Genomic DNA, 22266 nt, shown 5'->3' on the forward strand with positions numbered 1-22266 from the left:
CACACGCCAACACGGCCAAATAACCAGCGCCATTAAACATTTAGATCGTCTGAGGGATTCACGGAGAGTGGGGAGACGGACCTACCAGACCAGGCACCTTGAACATGATCGGTCTCTCGTCCATTGTGAGCACAGCAACAGATCGAAGAACATAAAGCGCGGAGACCAGCAAACACACCCCACCAGTGGACCCCCCGGGGGAAAAGAGGGGAAGGGGAGAGTCCCTTTAAAAATGAAGGAGATAAGTTTATTGATTTGAGATCATTTGCATTACTGCTACTGCACCAGGGGGACAAGGAGGGTTCAACAGTGAAGGCTGGTTTTTGATAAGAACGGGCCGAGCCTGTGATCCAGTTCAGATGTGGCAGTCAATGTTCTGGCACCTTCAAAACTCACTCTCATCTCTGACTTGCGTAACCTTTGCAAAGAAATAACTTTAAAAGTGATTAGTGTGGGATTTAGTGTCTGCTGAACCTTTTAAAGGTTGAAAATGTTAGCAACCTTCAACAACCAATGCAAATATTCAATCAATGATAACAGAGTAACTTAATCTGGCGAGAACAGGTTTATTGATTCTTGTTCGGCCTGCAGACTCCAGTCAAGTCACTGTTAGAGGGCCGTCGAGCTATACTTTTCTGTAACAGGAGACAGGAAAGTCCTCCCACTCATTAACCCTTTTAGATGCAGCAGGCAAAATATTTCTATTTTTCCATCAATATTTCATCACCGGCTTAGCCCAAACAAAGCCAGGGGCTTTGACCGTAATGGTTCCATCTGTCTATAGATCTTCAGGACATCAGCATATGGGTGTCCTTTGACACTAGGAAATAGGCTTTGACATCGAGGAAACAAACTGCGCGCACGCACGCACGCACACGCACACACACACACACACACACACACACACACACACACACACACACACACACACACACACACACACAGGATCCATGGATGTTATCCAGCCTGGAAGGCAAAGTGTATCCTGCTTTATTTTGATGGTTCCTCACAGATGGTCTCTTGATGTTGTAGCAGAAGATCGAATTTCATGAGAATGAATGAATGGACAGCTCAGTTATTAGGACCAATCAGAGCTGTTAGTCTGCATAAGTGGTCTGAGCCACAACCTTGATCAATAAATTAAGATGAATTAGAGAATTTCTGTCACTTTCATACAAACAGCATATTAAGATATTGTTAACAAAAATAATTTTACATCAATCATATTACATGAGACACACTTTATTGAGTGTTCAAAGCAAATGTAGAGGGTATAAATATGAACACATATTTAAAGTGAACCAGTCCAAGCATGATATCCTGGCCTGTGGATTGACCATTGTTTCTTAGCAATGAAAGAATGACATCATCATCTTAGCCCGACCCATTAGCTTTCTGCCCAGACCTCAGGGGAGCGGTCCATTAATCCCTTACCTGCTAAGTAAAGCAGCATTAAGTGAAAACAAGACACCACTGGCAGTTTAATAAGATATAACTGAGTTTTCTTTACACAAGTGTGGATAAAATATGAGAAATGAAATAAGAAAAGTGTAAACATGAAACATTTCATTTTCAATGCACATGTTGAATTAAACATGGAATCTTAGAAAAGTCTCAGCTCCTGGTGACGACCCGAGACAGAAGGAGCGATATTTACAATAGAGGCTCCACGCAGCTTCCTGGGCTTGAGTTACACACAAACCCATAGTGATGGAGAGCCACTAATTGGAGGTAATTAAACCTCTGTGGTCATTGTTCCGGTCTCATTGTGTTTTAAGAGGAAAGGTCAGCGTGTCGACGCAGACAGGTAGACAGACGACGGGCACAGATTAAATGACCCAAAAATATTCTGATGGACAGAAGACAAGATGTTCTTGTGTGATTTGATCATTGCATTGATTGATTTTACCATTCAGTTGTTTAATAAAAAGCTGAATATTGTGGTAATGGGCATCTGCCATTTATTCTAAATCAAGACATTGCAAAGCAACTAAGTGTTCAGTATAAACTCTAATGATGGAGAAAAAAGTGACTCTACAGTTTCCTCTCCCAAACCTTGAGTCATGCCATGGTTTTCCATGGCTGCCCCCTCATCGCCAGCAGGCACTTCATCTCAAGAGGTCATGGACCCTGATCTTGAACAATGGCGCCCTTTGTATGTGTGCTGTTGCAGAGTGACAGGGACTTGAAGGTTTGTCGACCTGGACTCCCGAGGAGACGCGGCCGCACAGGAGCGTCCATTAGGGCTCGGTCCGGTGACGCCGCCGTCTTTCATGTTGCGCTATTGTTACAGTGCTCTCCCCTGAGAGGTGGACACAGAGTGGGTAATGAGGGGTAATTGGTCCAGGGTCAAGGATGATTAATTCCCTTGGTCAGGTGTCAGGCAGTTTTCATACCTGGCTGGCTGGCTCGACAGGTAGGAGGGAGGGGACGGTGGATGGAATATGAGACGCGGTAGATGAGTGGATAAATGGACGGTATCCAGGGTGAACACGGGACCGGCGATGTTAGACGTCTGAGCCTTGGCTTGAGTCCACGAGCAGAAACCACGTTACATTACTCAAACACACAGATCTTGCATAAAGCTGCCACATCAGTATAAATTTCCCAGGATCATATCTGTTCAGAACCAAAGATGAAAGGTCACCGCAGTCCTCCCCCTCCAACCACAGAGGCCAGATTGAGATTGATAGCTGTCCCCATCCCTCCTTTCAGCTTGACTGACTAATCTGAATACCTCTCCATCCATCCCTTCATTCCAAGCGGGCAATTTTGGACACTGATTATCTTGCAACCTGTGTGTGCACGACAGTAAATGCAGGGGCTGGCTGTAATTGACCAGGCAAAAACTGAGACGCCTGCCGCGTAATTGAGTGGGGGCTGAGGGGCTCTTGCGGGACTGAAAGGGTCCGAGGATGCCTCACTGCCCATTAGACCTGGCAGGGGGTCCCCGGTGCATGTGGACTCCACCGTGAGGCCCACACTGCTCCCAGCATGTCGGTGCAGGACGTGCACCTTTTAGTGGTGGGGAGTGAATAGAGGTGCTCACAAGAAGTCCTCACATTGTGGATTTGGAAGAAATACAGATCTTTTTGAAATATACAAAATATGTTTTAACACCAATGCACTAATGACGCATCCGTTTTGGCACAAAAGCCTCTTCCTTAAGGATTAGAGTGTATGCTTTTAAAAAATCACTGTAGATGGTAGATGTAGAAGTTTCCTGTTCTCAGAAAACACACTTAGATAGTGATAAGGCTCATCTCTAATTGTGACTTTTGTGATCGAACGCAGCAGAGAGAAAAGCAACCTCATTTTGTTTATAGTTCCTGCACAGGAACTCACCGTTGTCACAGCATGGTGCATAATTGGAAAGGATGGTTCAACTTTAATTTTATGACATTTTCTTGTTTGGTTCTTTGAGAAGCATCTTCATCATTACCACTAACACACCAATTGAAACTTTTAAAAGTAGCAATACCACAATTAAATGTCTGAAAGCAATGTAGTCTGCATTACAATTTAAGATGCTTCTTTGTTTTCTTTTCATTACACAAACGAGCAGTGCAATATACCACGTGCCTCATCAGACGTTCTGCCTTTTAAGCTTATTAAGGGGACACAGCCTTTTTACTGTGCCCACCTGGTTCCCTTTCGCATTTGCCAGACGCCTGCGCTGCTCCTGCCTCATCTTTCATCTGCATAGTGTAAACAAAACGTCCTCGCTGACCCAAAAACCTTCACGGGGCAGTGACTGTGCAGCCTCAGGAGTTAAACAGGCAGGCATTAATAAATAGGCTGTCTGCCAAAGACTATTAATCACCGACGGAGAAGGTGATAAACGCTTATTCCCTGTAACGGGCAGAGAAATGATCCAAACAAGCAATAATACAATTAATTGGCTATAGTTTTATTTTTTCTATCCCAGCTTACTTACAATGGGTAAGGAATGCATGTTATTACATTAACATTTTTCAAAAAGCCACATTCTGCGTTAAAATCTAAGGCCAAAGGTACAACACAGAAACATAGCTCACTGTAAGCTGGAGATAAGCTGGAGCTGGAATCAGTTCTTTTTGCTGGAGAGTCCCTGCAGACGATGGTGCTCCCTCAGCCTATGGAGAGAATATGAGAGAATGAGTGGGGAAACAGGTAGACATGCTTCATAGATGTGCCTTGCTGATGCCAACCTGACTGCGTTGATCCTAATGAATCCAGTGGCATCACATGGATCGTAGTCGCCCTGAACGTCCATGCTGGAGTTAAGAGACAAATTAGGAGTTAAAAGTAAATGGGGGAAGTTCTTTTTAAATCTTTGGTTTGGGGAAACCAGCTGAAAAAGAGCTGAAAGAAAAAAAAAAGTTACAATAAATTCTGGTAATTTAATTGAAATGTTTGGCATCAGTGTATTAAACTTGAGATGGAGCCTCATCAACTACTGGGATAACTGGATCACTGATAATCTGCTCTCATTGATTCGCTTGATTGCTCTCCTTTAGCATTGTTTGTCCCGAAAAATGGAGAATCAATACAGGAGAATGAAAACGCGCCCGTGTTTTGATTCTGTGCATTTGGCGCAGACAAAAGACACACGCGAAATCCCATTATATCAGCTGTGAGCCAAGTGTCTGGATGATTTTGCAATCCGTCGTTTCGCTACTCAAGTTTATCCTCGTCTTAAAAAAAAAAAGTAGTAAATCTATAGTTTGTTTGCCTGTCCCACATTGTTTAGGCTGCTTGTTGTATGGTCATCTCTTCTTATTGTGCGAGCGAGGGTCTCACAAAGAGAATCCGTGCGCTGTGTAATTACAGCAGTTTCTACCTGCAGTGCTTAATACACTCTCTCACCGAGTCCTCTCTTCCCCGTGACACCCCCAACACCCAATGTACAGCTTGCTCGCATTCTTCAAAAGCACTTAGCAAAAGAGGAAATTGCCAACAAATGACAGGATAAACACTATAAAAAGAAAGACAGACAACTAAATCATCAACTCTCAATACAAGGCTCCCCGCTCGCCACCTGAGCACCATTATGAGTGAGTGGATTCAAAGAACACAAAACCTCGCGTCTGTGGGTGTGCGCGCAAGCGAGTGATATTTTGTGTACTGCTTTAAGAAACCCTGCCGTCTAATTGAGCGCGGAGCCTGCAGACGGCGAGGAGGGTGACATTTCTGTCTGAGGCGGCCGCAGTGACGGCTGTATTACCAGCGTGTTAATGACGCCGTTTACTGTTGCCTGTGGAGAGCCAACAGGATGTCAACGGGGGCTTCATGTCTAATCTGCTCTGTGCGTCCGTGTGACTGAGTCAGGCTTTCACGTATGCACGGGTTATGGGTAGAACACCTTCACAGGCCCTGTGTTACAACTAGCGTCTAAGAAGGGAGCCTCATTTATTAGAAACTTTAGATTGATTTAATATCATAAATTGCTTGTCAGTGGTAAATGACGAATGGAGAAGTCAATTCTCACTTTGATGTTTTCCTTTAATTCTTCAAACATTTGTCTACTCTCAAAAGCAATTTACAAAGCTTAAACACTTCCACCCTGAGCCTAATCAATGCATTTCAGTTTTTGCAGAGAAATCATTGTTTTTCCGGTAAGAAATCTCAGTGGCTCGATTGCGCGACAAAACCTAAAACTGCAACTTTTGCTTCCTAGTTTTCTCTGTACCTGCCCCAGTAACAGTTGGGCTGGGAGGGAGGCGGGGCGATGCTGAGATTTTTCCATGTATACACGTAGAATACTAATATTAAATGTCCGAAGGTCAGATTATTTGGAAGCAGCGGTTCTACAGTGTGTTAGCACATTAACATGGATGCACAGCATCCGGCAAGGTAAATGGTCAGAGGAGCTGGAAACTAGCTTCAGGATGAAAAATTTGTTTTTAAAGCCTTAAATGGTCTGGCTCTCCCTTATCTGAGCTGCTACTGTTACATTCCCCCTCCAGCTCGCTTAGATCAGCTGCTCCTGGATGTGCCAACGACACAGCTGAAACTTGGGATGGGGCATTTGCTACTGCTGGTCCTAACTTATGGAACGCACTGCCTGTACGGGTTAGACAGAGACTCTGGCTTTTAAACCAATAGGAGTTGGTGCTTTATTGATTTTTACGTCATTTTAGTTAATTCAGTTAGTTTTGTTTTATTGTCGAGCGCTTCGGTCAGCCTCTGCTTTTTTAAAAAAGAGCTTTATAAATAAAAAGACGACAAGAAAGATGTCTCAACGCCGCCACATAAATCAAGAGCGCATACAACATTCGAGTCTCAACAGTTTTCAATTGTCTGCACAGTGCAAACATCTTGGCGCCATGTTTAGTACAGTGTGCAAGTGCATTGCATTCTGGTTGTTGTAGAATCTGACCATTTTCAGCCACAATACTGCCGCTTTTTCCTGTTTACTCTGGACACAAACCATCAATGTTAAATGTTTTGGCCAATTTTTAAAACAACTTGCTCTTTAGTGAAGTATCGCTTTAATTTATTTGTAAACATTAGTAAAGAGGTTTTGCAGTTTAATATGCAGGAGATGTTAAAACCGATAAGTGTAAGGTCTGTCAGTTTGATTGAAATCATTCACATGCATGAGGTTCTAGGTTGCTGAACGGCAACAACATCAACTTGAGTCCGATATGTGAGTCTTATTGTTTGGCATGGTGTAATGAACTCTTATGGGCAACCGCTGGGCCCATCTGTCCGTGGCCTCAAGGACTTTTTTCCCCTTCTTATTTAAAAAGCAGTCACACTACATCTGTCGCTTGTATCCGAGCTGAGAGAGAAGTCTCGGCAAGGTGACATGCTGAGATGGGAACAGTGGTCGAGAGTGTTTCTGAAAAGGTCAAGAAATGTCAAATACTTCAACCAGACTAAGCTGAAGTTAGTACAATACGGACCTTTAAGGCTGAATGAATACAATTAGTACAGTATAATCACAATGCATCTTCCTCTCAACGGAATGTACTCTGGGTATTGATTTTTTTGCCTTCTTTCCAATCCAGTGAGGAGTGGACTGGCCGACTGTGAGGGACACGTCTCCTTGTCTCCGTCTTTCTGACCTGCTTAACTAGCATGACACCCTGGTACGCTCCTCTTAAAAGCCCAGTGTAATCACCTCTCTCCTCTGGCTGAAAACACCATTAGCTCTCTGACTCTAGGGTACAAGTGTGTGACTGAAGTGGGGTTTTGCGAGGCATATGGCATATTTTTACTTTAGTCAGTGCTGAGCCTGCCCAGGGGGCACGAGGGGTCAGGCTGCTGAACAAACCCACTGTTACCACAGGCTTAGGGTCGGAGGCTGCCCCCCCTCCCCAGAACAGAGCCCCACACTTCTGATGTCTTTGTGAGGCAGGGCCGGTTTAGCATGTTGATGTGGAGGTCACAAGAGAACTTGGACAAGCTGACTGGCTGCTCCAACACAGCTGTCGCGCAAGAACAGGCAACTTTCAGCCCCAACCTCACCTGACCAGCTCTTCGTTGTACAGGGACTTGGGTGACGAGCGTCCCAGGATGTTGACCTGCCCCTTGAAGATCGACAGCTCTACTTTGCCCTCCACATTGGCCTGGGACATGGCGATGCAGGCCCGCACAAAGTCGCACTCGGGGCTGTACCAAAAACCTAAAAAGGAGATCAGTGGCAATTTTAATACAATAGAAAAACTTTTTTATTTCCACAATTGTACCATTGAAGAAGTCCTTTTTCAGTAGCGGGGTCTACAGGGATATGTAATGACGTAATTCTCATTTCTGTTCCAGGTGTACTACATAACAGCCCTCTTTGCTCCCACTCGGCCGACCGGGCCCGTCACTCAGACAGATGGGTGTGTGTCTGCGTCTATACGTTCAGAGGTCGGGCACGCCCCGCTCAGCAGGGGTCCTCCTCTCATCAGCGGCTGACCTCCACCTCATCATCTGGCCACGTTCAAAGACACAGTCCTTCCCTGCTATTATTACCCCCGAGCTGGCACCACGACAGGACTCGTTTTAGTCCAGGGTCAGTTAGACTGCGTCAGCCTTTGTGTGTTGCATTCGTATCGTCTCCTCCCCATTATGTCGTTTGATCAGTTTTACTTTAAATATTTTACAACGTCCACACCTGAACTTGCTTATTTCATTTGATACACTGTCTTAAACGTTAAAGACGCCGCACAGGTGTAATGTTAACATAAGCCCCACCAGCAGCCATCTGCTATCTATCTGCAGTTATTAATCATTTAAACACAGTGGGTTTAATCTCTGCCCTGCGTCTGAAGGTGCCACCTTTGTGTCTGCGTGCGTTTGCCTCTCGTCTCTGGAGGGTATAACTGAAGTGGCCTAGTAGTCGGTCTCTAATGGCCCTGATCCTATTATGTGGATGAAGGTGCAGGGGAGAGGATTAAGACACCTGAGCCAAGAAAAGCTCACACGAACACAAACACACAGGAACGTGCAAACATGTTTACTTCTCCCTTACAGTTCAAAGATGTTGGAACAACGAACAGTTGAATTCATTTTTATAAAGTATATTATTATAGTCAGGATATCAGCAGGTCAGTACAGGGAGCACAGCCTAGGGACGTGTTTGACTACGATTTGCATTTACACCAGTCTGAATAATAAAACACAAAGACTTACCGTTGTAGACCAGTTCAGAGAACCTGATGCCCAGTCCCTGTTTGATGCGACGCACCTCTTTATCCATGGTAAAGAGCTCGATGTCCAGATGGGCATTGAACAGGATGTGGGCTCCTGGAGTTTCATAAATCCCTGACAAACAATTAACAGATTAATTAAGAGATTAGTAATTTTGTAAATCAGTTTCATAATTTTAAACCAGTTATTGTTCGATGTGTAGGTAGTTAGAAACTTTCCCATGCCTTGTAGCAAATGCTTCATGAGTGAACACTCGGCTTATCTGAACGATGGGCCAACATCTCTATAAACCATCAGCTGTTTGACAGACGGGCCTCGTCAGGGCTCAGAAAACAGAGGAGTGTGTCCTGGGTAAATGACAGGGTAGAAGGCCCCTGCCAGCCTGGAGCCTGGACCAGAAATCTGCCTAACCTGCAATTTACACCCCCCACGGACGGGGAGGGAGGGGCGCCAGCAGAAAAGATGAAGTACGTGACAGGGGAAATGAAGCTGTCACTCAAATGTCAACTAAAACAAAAGCGCAAGGGGGAAAAACCCAATAAGACCCATTTGACAGCTAAAGAAAACCTTAACATAAATTTGTTAGAGACCCGTTCAAAAATTCCAGGTCTGTCAGTTTGATTGAAATCATTCACACGCATGAGGTTCTAGTTCGTGGGCTTCAGCGCCGTGGCGTAATTTCAACGCTTCCAGAGCAAACGTGAAAACGGAGAAGCGCTTCCTTTGTGCGACGCAGCCCCAAACAGAGCTTAGCAGCGCCGGTAATTGTCCTAAGCCTCAAAGGGTTTCCACCTGAGCCCGTGCGGCGCGCGGCCTCCGGGTGATCCAGGGCGGCAGAGGGCACGCCGGGACGCTTCCACCGGCTCCATCAGATAAATACGTTAAAACTGCCCTCCAACACAACTCGGCTTAAGAGCTTCCAAAACCGAGGTAGCAGACAATGATGCGCCGTCTAAGCTCCAACAGCGGCAGTTTAGTTAAGCTTAAAAAGACAAGCCCCCCATTTGGAGATTTTAATCTTCCGTGTAGCTGCGGGCCTGCTGGGGTCCGGGCCGGGCACCAACTCATCATCCCACTCATTCTTCAATAAACAGATCAGCGAAAGATGAGCATGCATATGCTGATCAGGCTGCAGAACTCAGCCGTTTCTGCCCGTTCACCAAGTCATCGCCGACCGGTGAACAGGTCAGAGGCCCGACGCTGCTGTGACAGGTGGGAAATGTTGGTCTGTTGAGATGGTTCCTGACGAACCATTTCGGGCCCCTCCGCCTCCCTGACCCCTCACAAATAAATATGACCCAACACAAATGCGTATGACACCCCCCCCCCCATTCACTGCCTGCTGTCATATATTGTGCAAACACGGCTGCCATTCCTGAGGAGAGCGACACACGCGCTGGATGGCGGCTATTCAAGCGCTTGGACACTTTGTGCTCCACCTCTTCCTATTGCTTCAGCGGAGGAAGGAGAAAAAGAAAAAAAAAGCTTTGATCTTTTGTTCAGCCAAGGGGAGAGAAAAGTGGGCTTCCCATTTTCCAATTTCTACCTGCCAAGTTGAGCCACAATCTGTTGGCCAGTCAATTTGCCAATCACGGTGCATAGTGTCTGTCTGGACAGCTCACCGGCCTCGTATTGTTCCTCTGATAACATGTACAGGCGTAACAAAAGCAGCTTTTCAGCGTTCCTGTCGCCACCAACGGTAAAGAGAAATACAAAACTTCCCTGTACGAGTGTGCGCGTGGGAGCCACTAATTGTGGATTCAGTGAAGCTTGTTCACGTTGTGTGCGTTTTCTGCATGCGTAAGTGAACTGAAGTAACTTCGCGTGAACTAGAGTAGGAAAAAGAAAAACCTGAGGCGATCGTTCGCCTTCTATCTCACTTTTATGGAGGCAGAATAGCAGCTGTGACACTTAAAGCACTCATGTAAAATAACTGCAAATTGCATGAAAGCCCTGCACGCTGAAAGGAAGTCCTCTGAATGGATGCCAAATTAAAATACCGGGACTTGTTTTGGAGTAAGTGCAAAATATGTCCATCTCACTGCATTTACAGTGCGCAGTGTAGTTTTTGTGGAAGTGAACACCTTTCGGAACAAGTTGACACCAATAGAAATAAAAATGTCATGATAAAAATAAATAAAAAAAGTACAACTTTCTGGCGCTTACCTCGGGACTTCATTCCAATAAAACGGTTCTCAACAATGTCAATTCGGCCCACGCCATGTTTTGCTCTAAGGAGGGAAACGGAGAGATAACTCGGGGCGCAGTCATGGATTTCAGTCAAATGCAAAAAAAAAAAAAAAAAAGTTCCACTTAAGAAAAAAAAAAAAAAAAAAAAAAATCACAGTTTACAACACTTTCTATTGAGCATCATTAGTAAAGTCTGTTAGAATAAACTGCCATAAAAGTAAATATTAGCATCACTTTGAAATGTATAACTGAAAGGCACCAGTAAAGAAATATGCACGAAATTTAAGTGATGCCCCATGAACCTGGAGGAATACCAATGTCGAGACCCAGAAAGAACAGGCTCCATGTCAGACATAAGGTGTTTCATCTTCTACTGTCTGAATAAATCCAGAGAAGATGTATGTGAACTATGACAACCCTTATGAGCTGCAGAAACAACTCACCCAATATCAGAGACGTATGAGAAGATTTCTAGGGGTGTCACCTTGGATTTGCCCTCATTCACATTGGTCACCTTCACAGGCACTCCTATATGGAAAGGGGTTCACAGAAAAGTACATTGAACCTTCACACAGACTGATTACAAAAAAAAAAAAATACTCTGAGAAAATGAACACACTGATTTGATAAAAATCTGCTGACAACTGTTCATTTTCGCAGTTGCTGGAATCAATAGCCGTCAGCTGAAAGTGAAAAGCATCACAATAGGAGCTGGTGAGAAAAGGATAATAAATTCAAAGGCTCTGTTTGTTTGAAAGCTGCGAAATCGTGGGCAGGCCTTTACTTAATTCAATTACACACGCAGCTTTGTTATCCATACGCTCTGCAGCGCTGATTTTATTTGTGGGAGGGGGGGTCGTGTCACCGGCCGCGTTTGTGCGCAAGTGCGGGAAACCACTTGCAGATTCATCACCCCGTCTTCCCATTACTACGTTTGACAGTTCTCCTTTCAACGACGCCCACGTTCGCGCCACACACACTTCCTGTCCACTTAGGCCACTAAAACCCAAGTGCACATCAATCACCGTCATTGGACCTGCTGATAGAAGGCCTTCAGTGGAGCAACACGGGCCAAAGGTGGAGGCGAGCCAACAAAGACGGGGTGAAGGGGAGCGCGTGGAGACGAGCAGCACGGGAGGAAATCCTCAGTCCAGTAACAGTTTCGAAAATCATTCCACCTGATAGCGATGACTGAGACTTCAGATTTCTCCTCTAGAAGAGGTCATTGTTGATGGAGCTGCTATGGTGGGAATCCTGGAGGCTCCCATGGAACTAGATAAAGTAACTCCCAGAGCATGACAGGGCAGAATGGATGGTGCATTAAAGAGCGAACTCACCACAGTTCCCCAATAATTAGATTAAAAGTTCAAAAACGTAAATTAAGAGGGCGCCTGAACACGGGAGCGCAGGGGCCGGCCTTTCGTCTCTCCATCAACCGGGATCCATCATTCACGAGGGTCCTTTTTGCCCCCGTGATCCCTTTCTTGCGTTCCTCGCAGCCCAACAGTGCAGACAATGGGAGCGCAGACACAGTTGTAGGAAAAATTACTGCTTTACATTTTTCCTCTGTCTCTCTTTCCACTACATTTCTTTGGCATGAAAAGGAGGGAGGGATGATTTTTTTCTGGGGTAGAGGAATGGGGAACGGGAGTTTGACGGAGAAGAAGAAAAAAAAAAAAAAAGTTCCTGGCGTTAAATATTCTTTTTTTAATCAGTGAGAAAACTTTGGTGAGAAAGGCAGGGATGAAAAGGTGGGAGGGGGAATGAAATGAAACATTCTTGTGCTCTGAGGGAGGAGCAGGCCGGGCCTTTGTGTGGACAACTAAAACAGCTTTTGTCATAGGTCGCTCAATAAAAAAAAAAAAAGGGGACAGAATGTGTGAAAACAGAGCACAGGCCTGTAAAGAACCCGCGAAACCAGACGAGGCTTTACTTTAAAAAAAAAAAAAAAAAAAAAAAAAAAAAAAAAAGGCATCTCATCTGCTAAAGTGACACTCGAGGTAACTGATGTTTTCCCCAGAGTTTCAGCAGTAGCTCCAAACGTGTGATCTGAGGCGCCAGTGTCTCTCAAGGCAAGTGATGTTTGTGCTCTTCAGCCACTAGTGACCAGATATGAGGACACATCTGTGCCACACGCCCCAGGCTTGGATGTTTGCCATTTTCTCTGTGCGTAAACATGTGACACTTTCTTCTGTTCAGTCAGCTCCGTGTGGTAATATGTCGTTTCTCTGGGCCCTCAGGGCTCCGTATTAGCTCCACTTAATGCTTCCGGTCTGTGTGTGTGTGTGTAGCCCCAGGCCAAACATGGCAGCTTTGGACCAAAGAACACTGAGGGGTTAAGGCTAAGTCTGGGTGGTCAGATATGGTGATAAAGTGCAGCCGGGTCAACGTTAGCTGTAACCATTAATGTTAACCAACATAAAAAGGGAGGACATCCTTTTTAATGGCACAAAGAAATTCTTTTACCAGTGGATGTAAAGTACCTCCAGATAGAGGTTTTATGACAAGATTCTGTTCATTAATTTATACATGGGCATAACTGAACACCACCTGTGACAAATACTGATGTAAAGATTCTTTTTTAGAACGCTTAAAGGATCAACAGGTGAGACGTGTTGCAGACAAACCGTTTTTGTACTCCACCTCCAGCACATCGGGGGTGTTGGGAGCATCTTCAGGGTTCCTGGTCATGACGTACAGGTCAGCCGGAGCACGGCACTGAAAAGAGAGACAACAGTCAATTTCTCCATTTCACACACTTCATTCCTCTTGATGAGCGACTGGGACCTTCAAAGACCCCCATCAAAACGGGACCTCGAGTGGAGAGGCTAAAAGACACTGAGCAGAAGAAAAGAGTGGATGAAGCGTGAAAAAGGAAAGCCTAAAATGCAATCAGGAGTTGGAGAGAGGGGAAAAAAAAAAGAAAATCAATGATCCATTTTTCTACTGCGCTCGCTGTTCCCTCCTCAGCCCTTCACCGCGGGGGAAAGGTGGCCAAAGTGGGATGCAGCCGAAAGGGGAGTGAGAAAAGGGCAAAAGAGAGAAATGACTCATCCCCGCGAACGGTAAACACGGCGGCAGTCACGGCGGCTGATATGATGAGCAAAGCCATTTATCCGGGAGGAAGTCCTCAGTCGCATTAAAATGCCCCATCTGGAGATTCCATCATGTGGAATGTCACGTTTGGCAAGATTCAGGAATGTCACTCGGAAAATCCAGGTCTACGAAACCCAGTAAAGTCGTCCTGGGTAATGAACAGTGGGCACCCCCCCGACTTTACAGGAGCAATTTCAATAAGTCATGGTTTGGACTTAGAGCGCAGCGGCCTGACACGGCCGCCCAGCGACGTGCCCCTCCAACAATTACACAGCATTAGGACAAGATGATGGCCGATGTCTCCTGAGCTGGGGCAAATTGCAGGGGGACTATGCAAAATAACTACCCAGCGCATTTAAATGGAAAGCTTTACCAGACGCCAAATCATCATACAATAACTAATCGGCATCCGCCGGCCGCCTGTCAGCGAGGAGAAAACGAGCAGCGCAATCACTTTCCTTCCTTTTAACTAAACACCGAAATTGACTGGGACGCGGCCGTCTCCCTCTCCTTTATTTTCTGCCTCAGTGCCCTGAAAGATGCCAAATGAGAGCAACCGGGAGAGAGGGGTGAAATGGCTCCCTTAAAAAGCCTTTTGATGCATACGCTAAAGGGGGGAAATAAAAGGACGGACAGAATTTTAAATACTGCAGAACGAGAAGGTCCGCGATTCCTGCGTCACACGCTGGTTGTAGACAGTTTCATGTCAATAGAAACAATATACAGTCAATACCTGAAGCAGTTTTACTTATAGAGAGCTTTTACTTTCACTGGGTTTGCAACCGATTTTTTTTATTTAACAGTTACATTTCTGTAAATTCCTATTTCTAAGATTTACCTTAGCCAAATTTTTCAAAAATGTCCTTTTCTGGATGAGTATCGCTCGGAAAATCATGCATGCTTCAATCACGAAAGCTTCAACTTCAAGCATTGAATACAAAAAAAAAAAAAAAAAGAAAGAAATAGGCTTGTTTCCAGTGAGCAAGAGATCAATGCATTTCAATTCAAACCCCCTGCAGGTGGACCGGTCCCAAAGCCACGGCCCTGAAAGAGGAAAAAGGTAGAGATATAGAAGATGGGGGGGCGAGGGGGCATTGGTGGGAAATGGGCCGTGAAGCGCACCATCATGTAGCACAGTGCAGCTCCTTTGGCAGCCTTTGCTCCTGCCATATTGTTGTGCTAAATGTGCCCCATACAGCAAAGGAGGAGGCTGACGCATGAACTTAAAGCAACTAAATTTCTCTCTTTCCACATATTAGTTGCCTCATTGGTTTTAAATCAAAGCCGACGGGGCCCAGAGAGGCAGAAGTGGCAGGAGGGAGAGAGGGGACGGGAGCGCGGAGGAGGACGGAAGGAAACCGATGGTAAAAACATCTTTGGCGCAATGGCTTGGAAGTGACGCTTAAATCACCATGTTTCAAGTCTGTCCTTCTCTTTAAAATGCAAACATTGCAAATTGAGTCCAAAAAAAAAAAAAGAAAAAAAAAAAAAAAAAGACATTTATATCCTTAACACGGGATGTTTTGGTTAATGTCAGACTCAGGTGGATTTAACAAGGATCGATTCCTACAGTGGAGGTCAGACTGACGGCGGCGCAGGGACCAGGCTTCCTCCCCCTGCAGGCGCTCGTCTCTCCAGCCGCCCGTGCGACCGGCGGAACGAGCTTTCATTTCCTCCCAAGGAAGGCGAGCGAGGCCCGCCGCGACGCCCCTCAGCCCCCGGATCAGAGAGCGGAGCGAGGCCGCGGAAGCGCACGGACGCGGGCTATAATTAAGACTAAAGGTGATGTTTTAATGACTCGGGACAAGTGTCCGGCTGCTCCAGGGCGGGTTCTGACTGCTCATGCGGAGGGACAAAGGAGAACCGGACCGGCGAAGAGCAACACTTGTGTTGTTTTGCCATTAAATACCCAACAATGACAATGAATCCACGATCTCAAGGCTTTAAATTTACAGGCCAACAAAAAAAAAAAAAAAAAAAAAAAAAAAGCCAGACGCTAAAAATTCACCATGATAACTGCTGGTTGAAGTGACTTGTGTGGAGCTGTGCACCCATGGTTAACACCACCAGATGGAGGCGAGTAAACAAGTCGCCAGGATGTTGTGCCACAGGCAAAGCGGGTCGAGGTTATCAGTAAAACTACAGTATTAATCACGGCGTAACCTGAACTCGGCCGACCCTTATCTACAGGTGAACACGTGAGCGGCCATTTGGATGTTTCCTAATCTGGCTGTGTTGAACAGAGAGGGGCCATTGTGCCACAGGTGGGGCCTGAATAGCCGAGGTCCACGCCGAGCCTTCGGGGCTGAAACCAGAGGAGAGCGAGCGACCGATACGGAGCACGAGAGTGACCTCTCAGGTGACCCGCGCCGACCAGAACCACACAGGTTTAGCAGCGTTTCAGAGATTCAGCATGGTGTCATTTCAGGGGAAGATTAGCAATTTTTACACGCCATTAAAAATCAGATCAATGACATTAATATTTAAATATTCAGAGCTTTGCTACAAAGAGCTACAGGTTGTAGATTAATGTTAGTCATTAATTATAGTAGCTCATTTAAGGTCCAAAATTTCATTTGGTGCCTGTAATTTATTCAAATCCTTTCACCACCCTGCACCATAAATATTTCATTGTGTTTAATTCCATTAATTGATTCAATTTCGATGTAAATGCTCCAATACAACCCCCCCCCCGAATGAAATCAGCCACACAATACGGGCATCATACATGTCTATGCCATTGAGTCTTCACAGGCCGGCCACTGACGGGGCAGCGGAGGGGTGGGAAAGGGACAGAGGGAGCGAGAGGTCTGAGTTACAGTGGCCCCGTCCCGACACGTACGCCGCCGCAGCGCGGGAACCCTCGCCGTAATAGCCCGTCCATTGGGGACTCATCTGTCTGGTGCACCGTCTTTGTACTTTACTGTTACTAGTGACATTTCGGTGTCACGGTGTCACGGTGAAATGGCTCCCCTCCCACGTCGCAGCCCGCGGCGGCGCAACCAGTGGAACAATGAGGTCCCGAGGAGCTGGGGCTGGAACTCAGGAGGCCCCAGCTGGGCGCAACGCCCTAACCCTTCCCCCCTCCCCGGCTCCCATGAAATCGGGAATTAGTCGAAGCGTTGCTGACGACAAGTCAGTGTCTGTGTGTCCCAGGCTCTTCCCAGGGCCCGGCGAGGACCCAGGGTGAGCGGAGACACAGCGACCGAGGGATGGGCGCTCCGGGGGTCAGTGGGGGCAACCTGCATGTACTGCTTTGACCTCTGACCCCAGCAGAGATCAAACCCGGCCTCACCCATGGCACTGTGGGAAGGGTGAGCCGTGTTCGTCTCTGGAGAAGCCAACGTGGGTCAGGAGAGGGGACAGCGGGCTCGCAGCCACCTTATTGTTACAGTCATCCCAACAAATCAGCTCTTTCAGAGCATGTGTCACAATTTTGAAAAATGTTCTGCCCGCTTCATTTAAGGTACTTGCTCTTTAAGTCCATCTTGATGTAATCAAAGCAGAGATCTGAAGATGACTGTCCAGATGTTGTCTAGAAGCACCAACAACTGGCTCCAGTTCAGTTACATTTCTACACTCAGTCACAACTTTTCTTTTAGACCAACGCATTTGAGTTGAGGTCGGGATGTTTAGGAAATGAATGGTTTCTTACCTTGGGATCCTCGAGGATGCCGGACTCGTAGCTGTAAGGAAGCAGAACGTTTTAGAACTCCCACTGCTACTGTGAAACACAGGAACTGGTACCGTACGCGACCGGCGGCTCGCGCTGTACCCACCTCGTGTGCATGAGGTTCGCGTCGATGCTCCAGGGGGCCTTGGGAGTGACGGGCACAGGGATGCCATTTTTCTGCCAATTTGACAGGAAGCAGCCGTTACGACAGCAATCGGAGCAGAGTCTAAAGCTCGGCCACCTTTCGAGCGCTTAATCACAACATTCCTCCGGTTTTCACGCTTTGACTGGTTTTACCGGTTGTTCATTGTAAAACTTGAATGACTGTTCCAAAGGGGAAGTTGTTGAGTAAGTTGAGACTGTGCCAACAGAGCGGAGGCATTTAAAATCATTGTCTCCAAAGAAGAACAGAGCGAAGCTGCCATCTGCTGGAATCACGCGAACACACAGCCGGAGAACGCGTGTGGACTCACATATGCAAATCAAATGCTTGAGGTCTCATTCAAATAAAGCTACTAAACTTGATCTATACAAAAAAAGTGAACTTATTCTAAACTAAAACAAATTCATGGACATTTCATGGCGTCAGATTTACCGCTGCAAAGTCCAACAGGTCTTTTCTTCCCTTGAAGCGGTTGAAAAACTCGGGGATCCTCCACGGTGCCAGGACCTAAAAGACGCATGAAGTGGACGACACTGCAGAAATGATGCTACAGCAGAGAAGCACAGAAACCAGACGGCTTCAAACCGGCAACTCACCTTGACCTCAGGGTAGAGAGCGTAGGACGACAGCTCAAAGCGCACCTGGTCATTTCCCTGGGTGGAAAAAATAGAAAGAGTGATATGATAATAAAGAGGCTCAAATGCTTTACTTTAGAATAGTTCCCTGTGTGCATCACTATTACTTGTGTCAAAACGACTGAAGTCTGCGTTCGTAACTTTGTGGAGTTTGTCTCCATCTACAGGTGAAACGTGGGCACTGCAGCTCAGTGTTTGACAAGCAGACATGATGCAGGGAAGCAGGTGAACTACTACGGTTTTAGGTGGTATTTATTCATTCTGTGACCTTGATGTGCTCAGAGAGGTTTTCTCCCTTCCGCTCTGCAAGAACAGGGAGTATGTGTGGGCAGCTTTATCTGATGTGCTTGGCAGGAAATATTTATTGCTCACTCCTGAGTATAAATCCAATAAAATTCCTGAAGTCTAAGGCATAACTACAGAGGGGATTTAATTTTTCTGTGTTCTGTTACCTTTCCAGTGGCGCCGTGGGCGACGAACTGGGCGCCCTCCCGCCGCGCGATCTCGACCTGCCGGCGAGCGATACAGGGCCGAGCGATGGCGGTTCCCAGCAGGTATCGGTCCTCGTAGACGGCGTTGGCTTGAATTGCGGGCCAGATGAAGTCCTGCACGAACTCAGCACGTATGTCTTCAATGAAAACCTGCACAGGAACGAAGGTCACTGGTTGCTTTTTAGGTACAGATCAGCTCAGTTTCTGTCAATTGTAGCCATTTCCCCCCCCAAAAAAATTTATTTATTTGATATCACATTCTACCAGTCTCTGACCTTCACTGCTCCGAGGCTTTCGGCCTTTTTCCGAGCCGCTTCGAAATCTTCCTTTTGCCCAATGTTGGCCTGAAAAGACACACACAGCTGAGGCAGACGCACATTTTCGGTTCCTGAGCTACAGACTGGCACCTGAACGAATGTCAGTTTCACATCACATCTGTGGAACATGAACATGACTCAAGAGTCAGAGCACCTTATCCCAGACCACATAACTGAGTAAAGCCTTGATCCTGATCTAATAACCATCAGATCAATTGAGTTTCATGCAGCTGCTCTGCTGGAGCATGTCGGCCCTTGTCCTAACCTGAACACGCGCCCTTAAAAAGCTGCTCAAAGTCCTGTAATTTCACTGTGCTTTGGATGAGAGCCCGCCATTCTCTTCAGGGCCAAAAAGATACGGAAGGCTGCACATCACATTTCACAGTTAACAGATAACTATAGAGCGCAACCCCCCCCCCACCCCACCCCTCAGATCCCCTGCAACGAAAAGTCTGGATGAACAAAAAACTGCTTGCTGTGCAGTTCTGAACCGCCCCAGGGCAAAAGCCACGCGGCTCTTTGACATCGTAAAGCCAGACCCACTGTTTGGGTTCTGAGAATGAGAAACTGCACCAGTAAATGCAGCTGCTGGGCGACACACACACACACACACACGCACACGCACGCACGCACACGCACGCGCACGCGTTGCTAAAGCTTACTGTACCAAGTATGCGATGACAGTGTAGCCCTGTTCCTTCAACCACACCAGGATGCAGGACGTGTCCAGTCCACCGCTGTAGGCGAGCACCACAGTTCCCTTAGACATGATGAGGTTTGTCTGTGTAATGGACAGCAAAAAAAAAAACAAAAAAACAACAGGTACGATCAAAGATGCTCTAACAACATGGCACCGTCTTAGTAACTGGACCTGCTTTGCATTTATGGGTGGCAGAGGGTGAAATAACCATATTCAGTTTTCCAGAGCAAACAATATGCAACCAGGTTAATGCAATGAGAACATCCAAAATATCTGATGCTGAGGGAGCAACAGTGGAAAGAATGGATTCAAGGAATTGTCATGCCACTAATATTGAGTAGCTTGATGTCTATATATTGACATCTAGAGGTAACAAAGTTGATGACAAAAGGTGACTCGGCTATTCACGCACATATTTATGCAACCAACCCTTTGTGCATTCTGTCTACCTGCGTCAGAGTTCAACACTCAACAGGAAAAAAGTACGTTTCCTCAAAATAAACTAGAGCAGACTTTCCAGTCGATCTGGATGAATGATGCAATGTGCGTTTCCCAAGTGAAAGACTTAACGCTTTCATGATGAAGTTCATCACTTTAACACGTTTTGAGCAGAGGTCCAACTGCTTTAATAATAAAGATAAGATGATTATCCAATTATTAGTTTGTCAATTTTCCACAAAGTGTCAAATACTGTTTTGGGATCAAATCAAATTGTACTCAAGTATAACGATTACTTCACTTAGTTGCTTTTCACCACTAATGCTTCGTTCAGTCACACACGAACACGCGCTGGTCCGTGTCCGCCTCGTCTTTCCACGTCTATCACACGCCACATGTCGGCGGGGACCGTGGCGCCGCGCCGCGCCGCGCCGCGCCGCCGGAGCGTCCGCGGCCCGCGACGAGTCCCCGCCGTCGACCCGTCGACTCTTAACGCGCAGCCACGCTTCGTTACGTACCGAGAGTCGGACTCTTCGTGGCCGCAGAGGCAGCGAGAGACGCGGCCGGGTTCTCGGTCGAGGAGGACGGGGAGCAGCGTGCTCGGCCTTTTTATCCACGAGGCGCGAGGCTGCCGCTGCCGCCGCCTGACTGGTTCGGCTGACGTTGCGTCATCAGCAGCATCAAGCTCATGTAACAGGGGTAAATTAAAAGCACAGGTTGCGGGAGGCTGCAGCTCTGCTGTAAAGAAAGTTCATCGTTTCAATTCCGGATTTTAGATAGACATTTTTTAAAAACATTTTTCCTTTTATATTCCACAATGGGAAAAATGTTAAATGCGACTTGGCCAGTTTTAAAAGCAGACCTATAACATATTTAGCCTCAGTCCTCAAAAAAAAAAAAAAAAAAAAATAGATAGTCCATTTATTTATAGTACAACATTATTAGGAATTTGGCTTTCTACTTAATCACCTTACAAAAATTATGATTAGATTGTTATTCTTTGAACTTGAAAACGGAAATTCAACAGCTGCTCTCTATAAAGTGATGGGTTGTTTCTGGTTCTTGTAAAATGCCGTTGCACAAGCTGAACCCTGGTTCAGCTGACCTCGCATTGGTCGTCCTTCTTTTTATCTTTGTTTGGTTATGCAATATTGATTGATTTAATGACTGATGTGCCTATTATTAAATTTGTATAGATTTGATAGGATTTGAAGTCAGAAGTGTGTCTTTTTTGAGGTTTTTATTCATTTTGGTCACGTTTTTAAGTTTTGTTCAATGGCAACTGGACTTTTTGCTTTTTCTTGAAGACGTGCCACTTTCCACCCCAAAAGGCTTCTTAATTTTTGAACTTCACTTCTTCAAACTTTTATTTTAGTTTATTGTCTGGATAGTTACACTACCTGTTCTTAATTAAAGCATTTGAGCATCTGTATTGTCATAAATGTCACTTGTCTCTCTTTAATGTATAGGTGATAATTAACGTAACAACTTATTTCACTCAACAGAATGGGTCACAAAAAGCATGCTGGGTTGAAAGAGTGTAACCCAAAAAGAGGTCAAAATAACCCAAAGTGTGTTCTTACCAATGTAATTTAATTTTGAGGAACTCTGAAAGGAGCCATAATGTGGATCAATGTCCAAAATATCATATCAAAACAGAATAGCATCAGTGTTGAGTAAGTTGACACTACCTGGAAGAACCTCCAGTTGATCTCTCTGTCCCATTAAATGAAGCTTAACTATGTCAACTTGCATTGAAATTACTGGAATCATTAAGGTCTAGTCAATCTATGTGAGGAATCTCCAAATATTTGAGTTTGTTCATGAATACCAAACTAATTTCCAGTGTGTTACTTTTTGTGCTTGTGTGTGGCTGAAAATGTTGAAACTTTGACTGCACTTGTCATTAGAAGTCAAATCCGAAATTTCTTTTGGAAA

The 22266-nt window shown here is 45.8% G+C and overlaps 1 protein-coding gene across 1 annotated transcript; it reads right to left on the reverse strand.

Moving 5' to 3' along the window:
* Positions 1-3889: 3889 nt before the first annotated feature.
* Positions 3890-21006, reverse strand: ass1 (argininosuccinate synthase 1). The gene is made up of 15 exons (XM_029169683.3): positions 20847-21006; positions 19858-19971; positions 19149-19217; positions 18835-19023; positions 18344-18400; positions 18180-18254; positions 17691-17761; positions 17567-17597; positions 13443-13533; positions 11259-11343; positions 10792-10856; positions 8608-8739; positions 7456-7612; positions 4191-4256; positions 3890-4115 (listed from the first exon to the last, which is right to left on the reverse strand). The coding sequence occupies exons 2-15, from the start codon at positions 19957-19959 to the stop codon at positions 4067-4069; spliced, it is 1239 nt and encodes a 412-aa protein (XP_029025516.1). The 5' UTR covers positions 19960-19971; positions 20847-21006; the 3' UTR covers positions 3890-4066.
* Between the last annotated feature and the right edge of the window lie 1260 nt (positions 21007-22266).

This window comes from Betta splendens, chromosome 12, assembly GCF_900634795.4.
Source record: "Betta splendens chromosome 12, fBetSpl5.4, whole genome shotgun sequence".
NCBI lineage: Eukaryota > Metazoa > Chordata > Actinopteri > Anabantiformes > Osphronemidae > Betta > Betta splendens.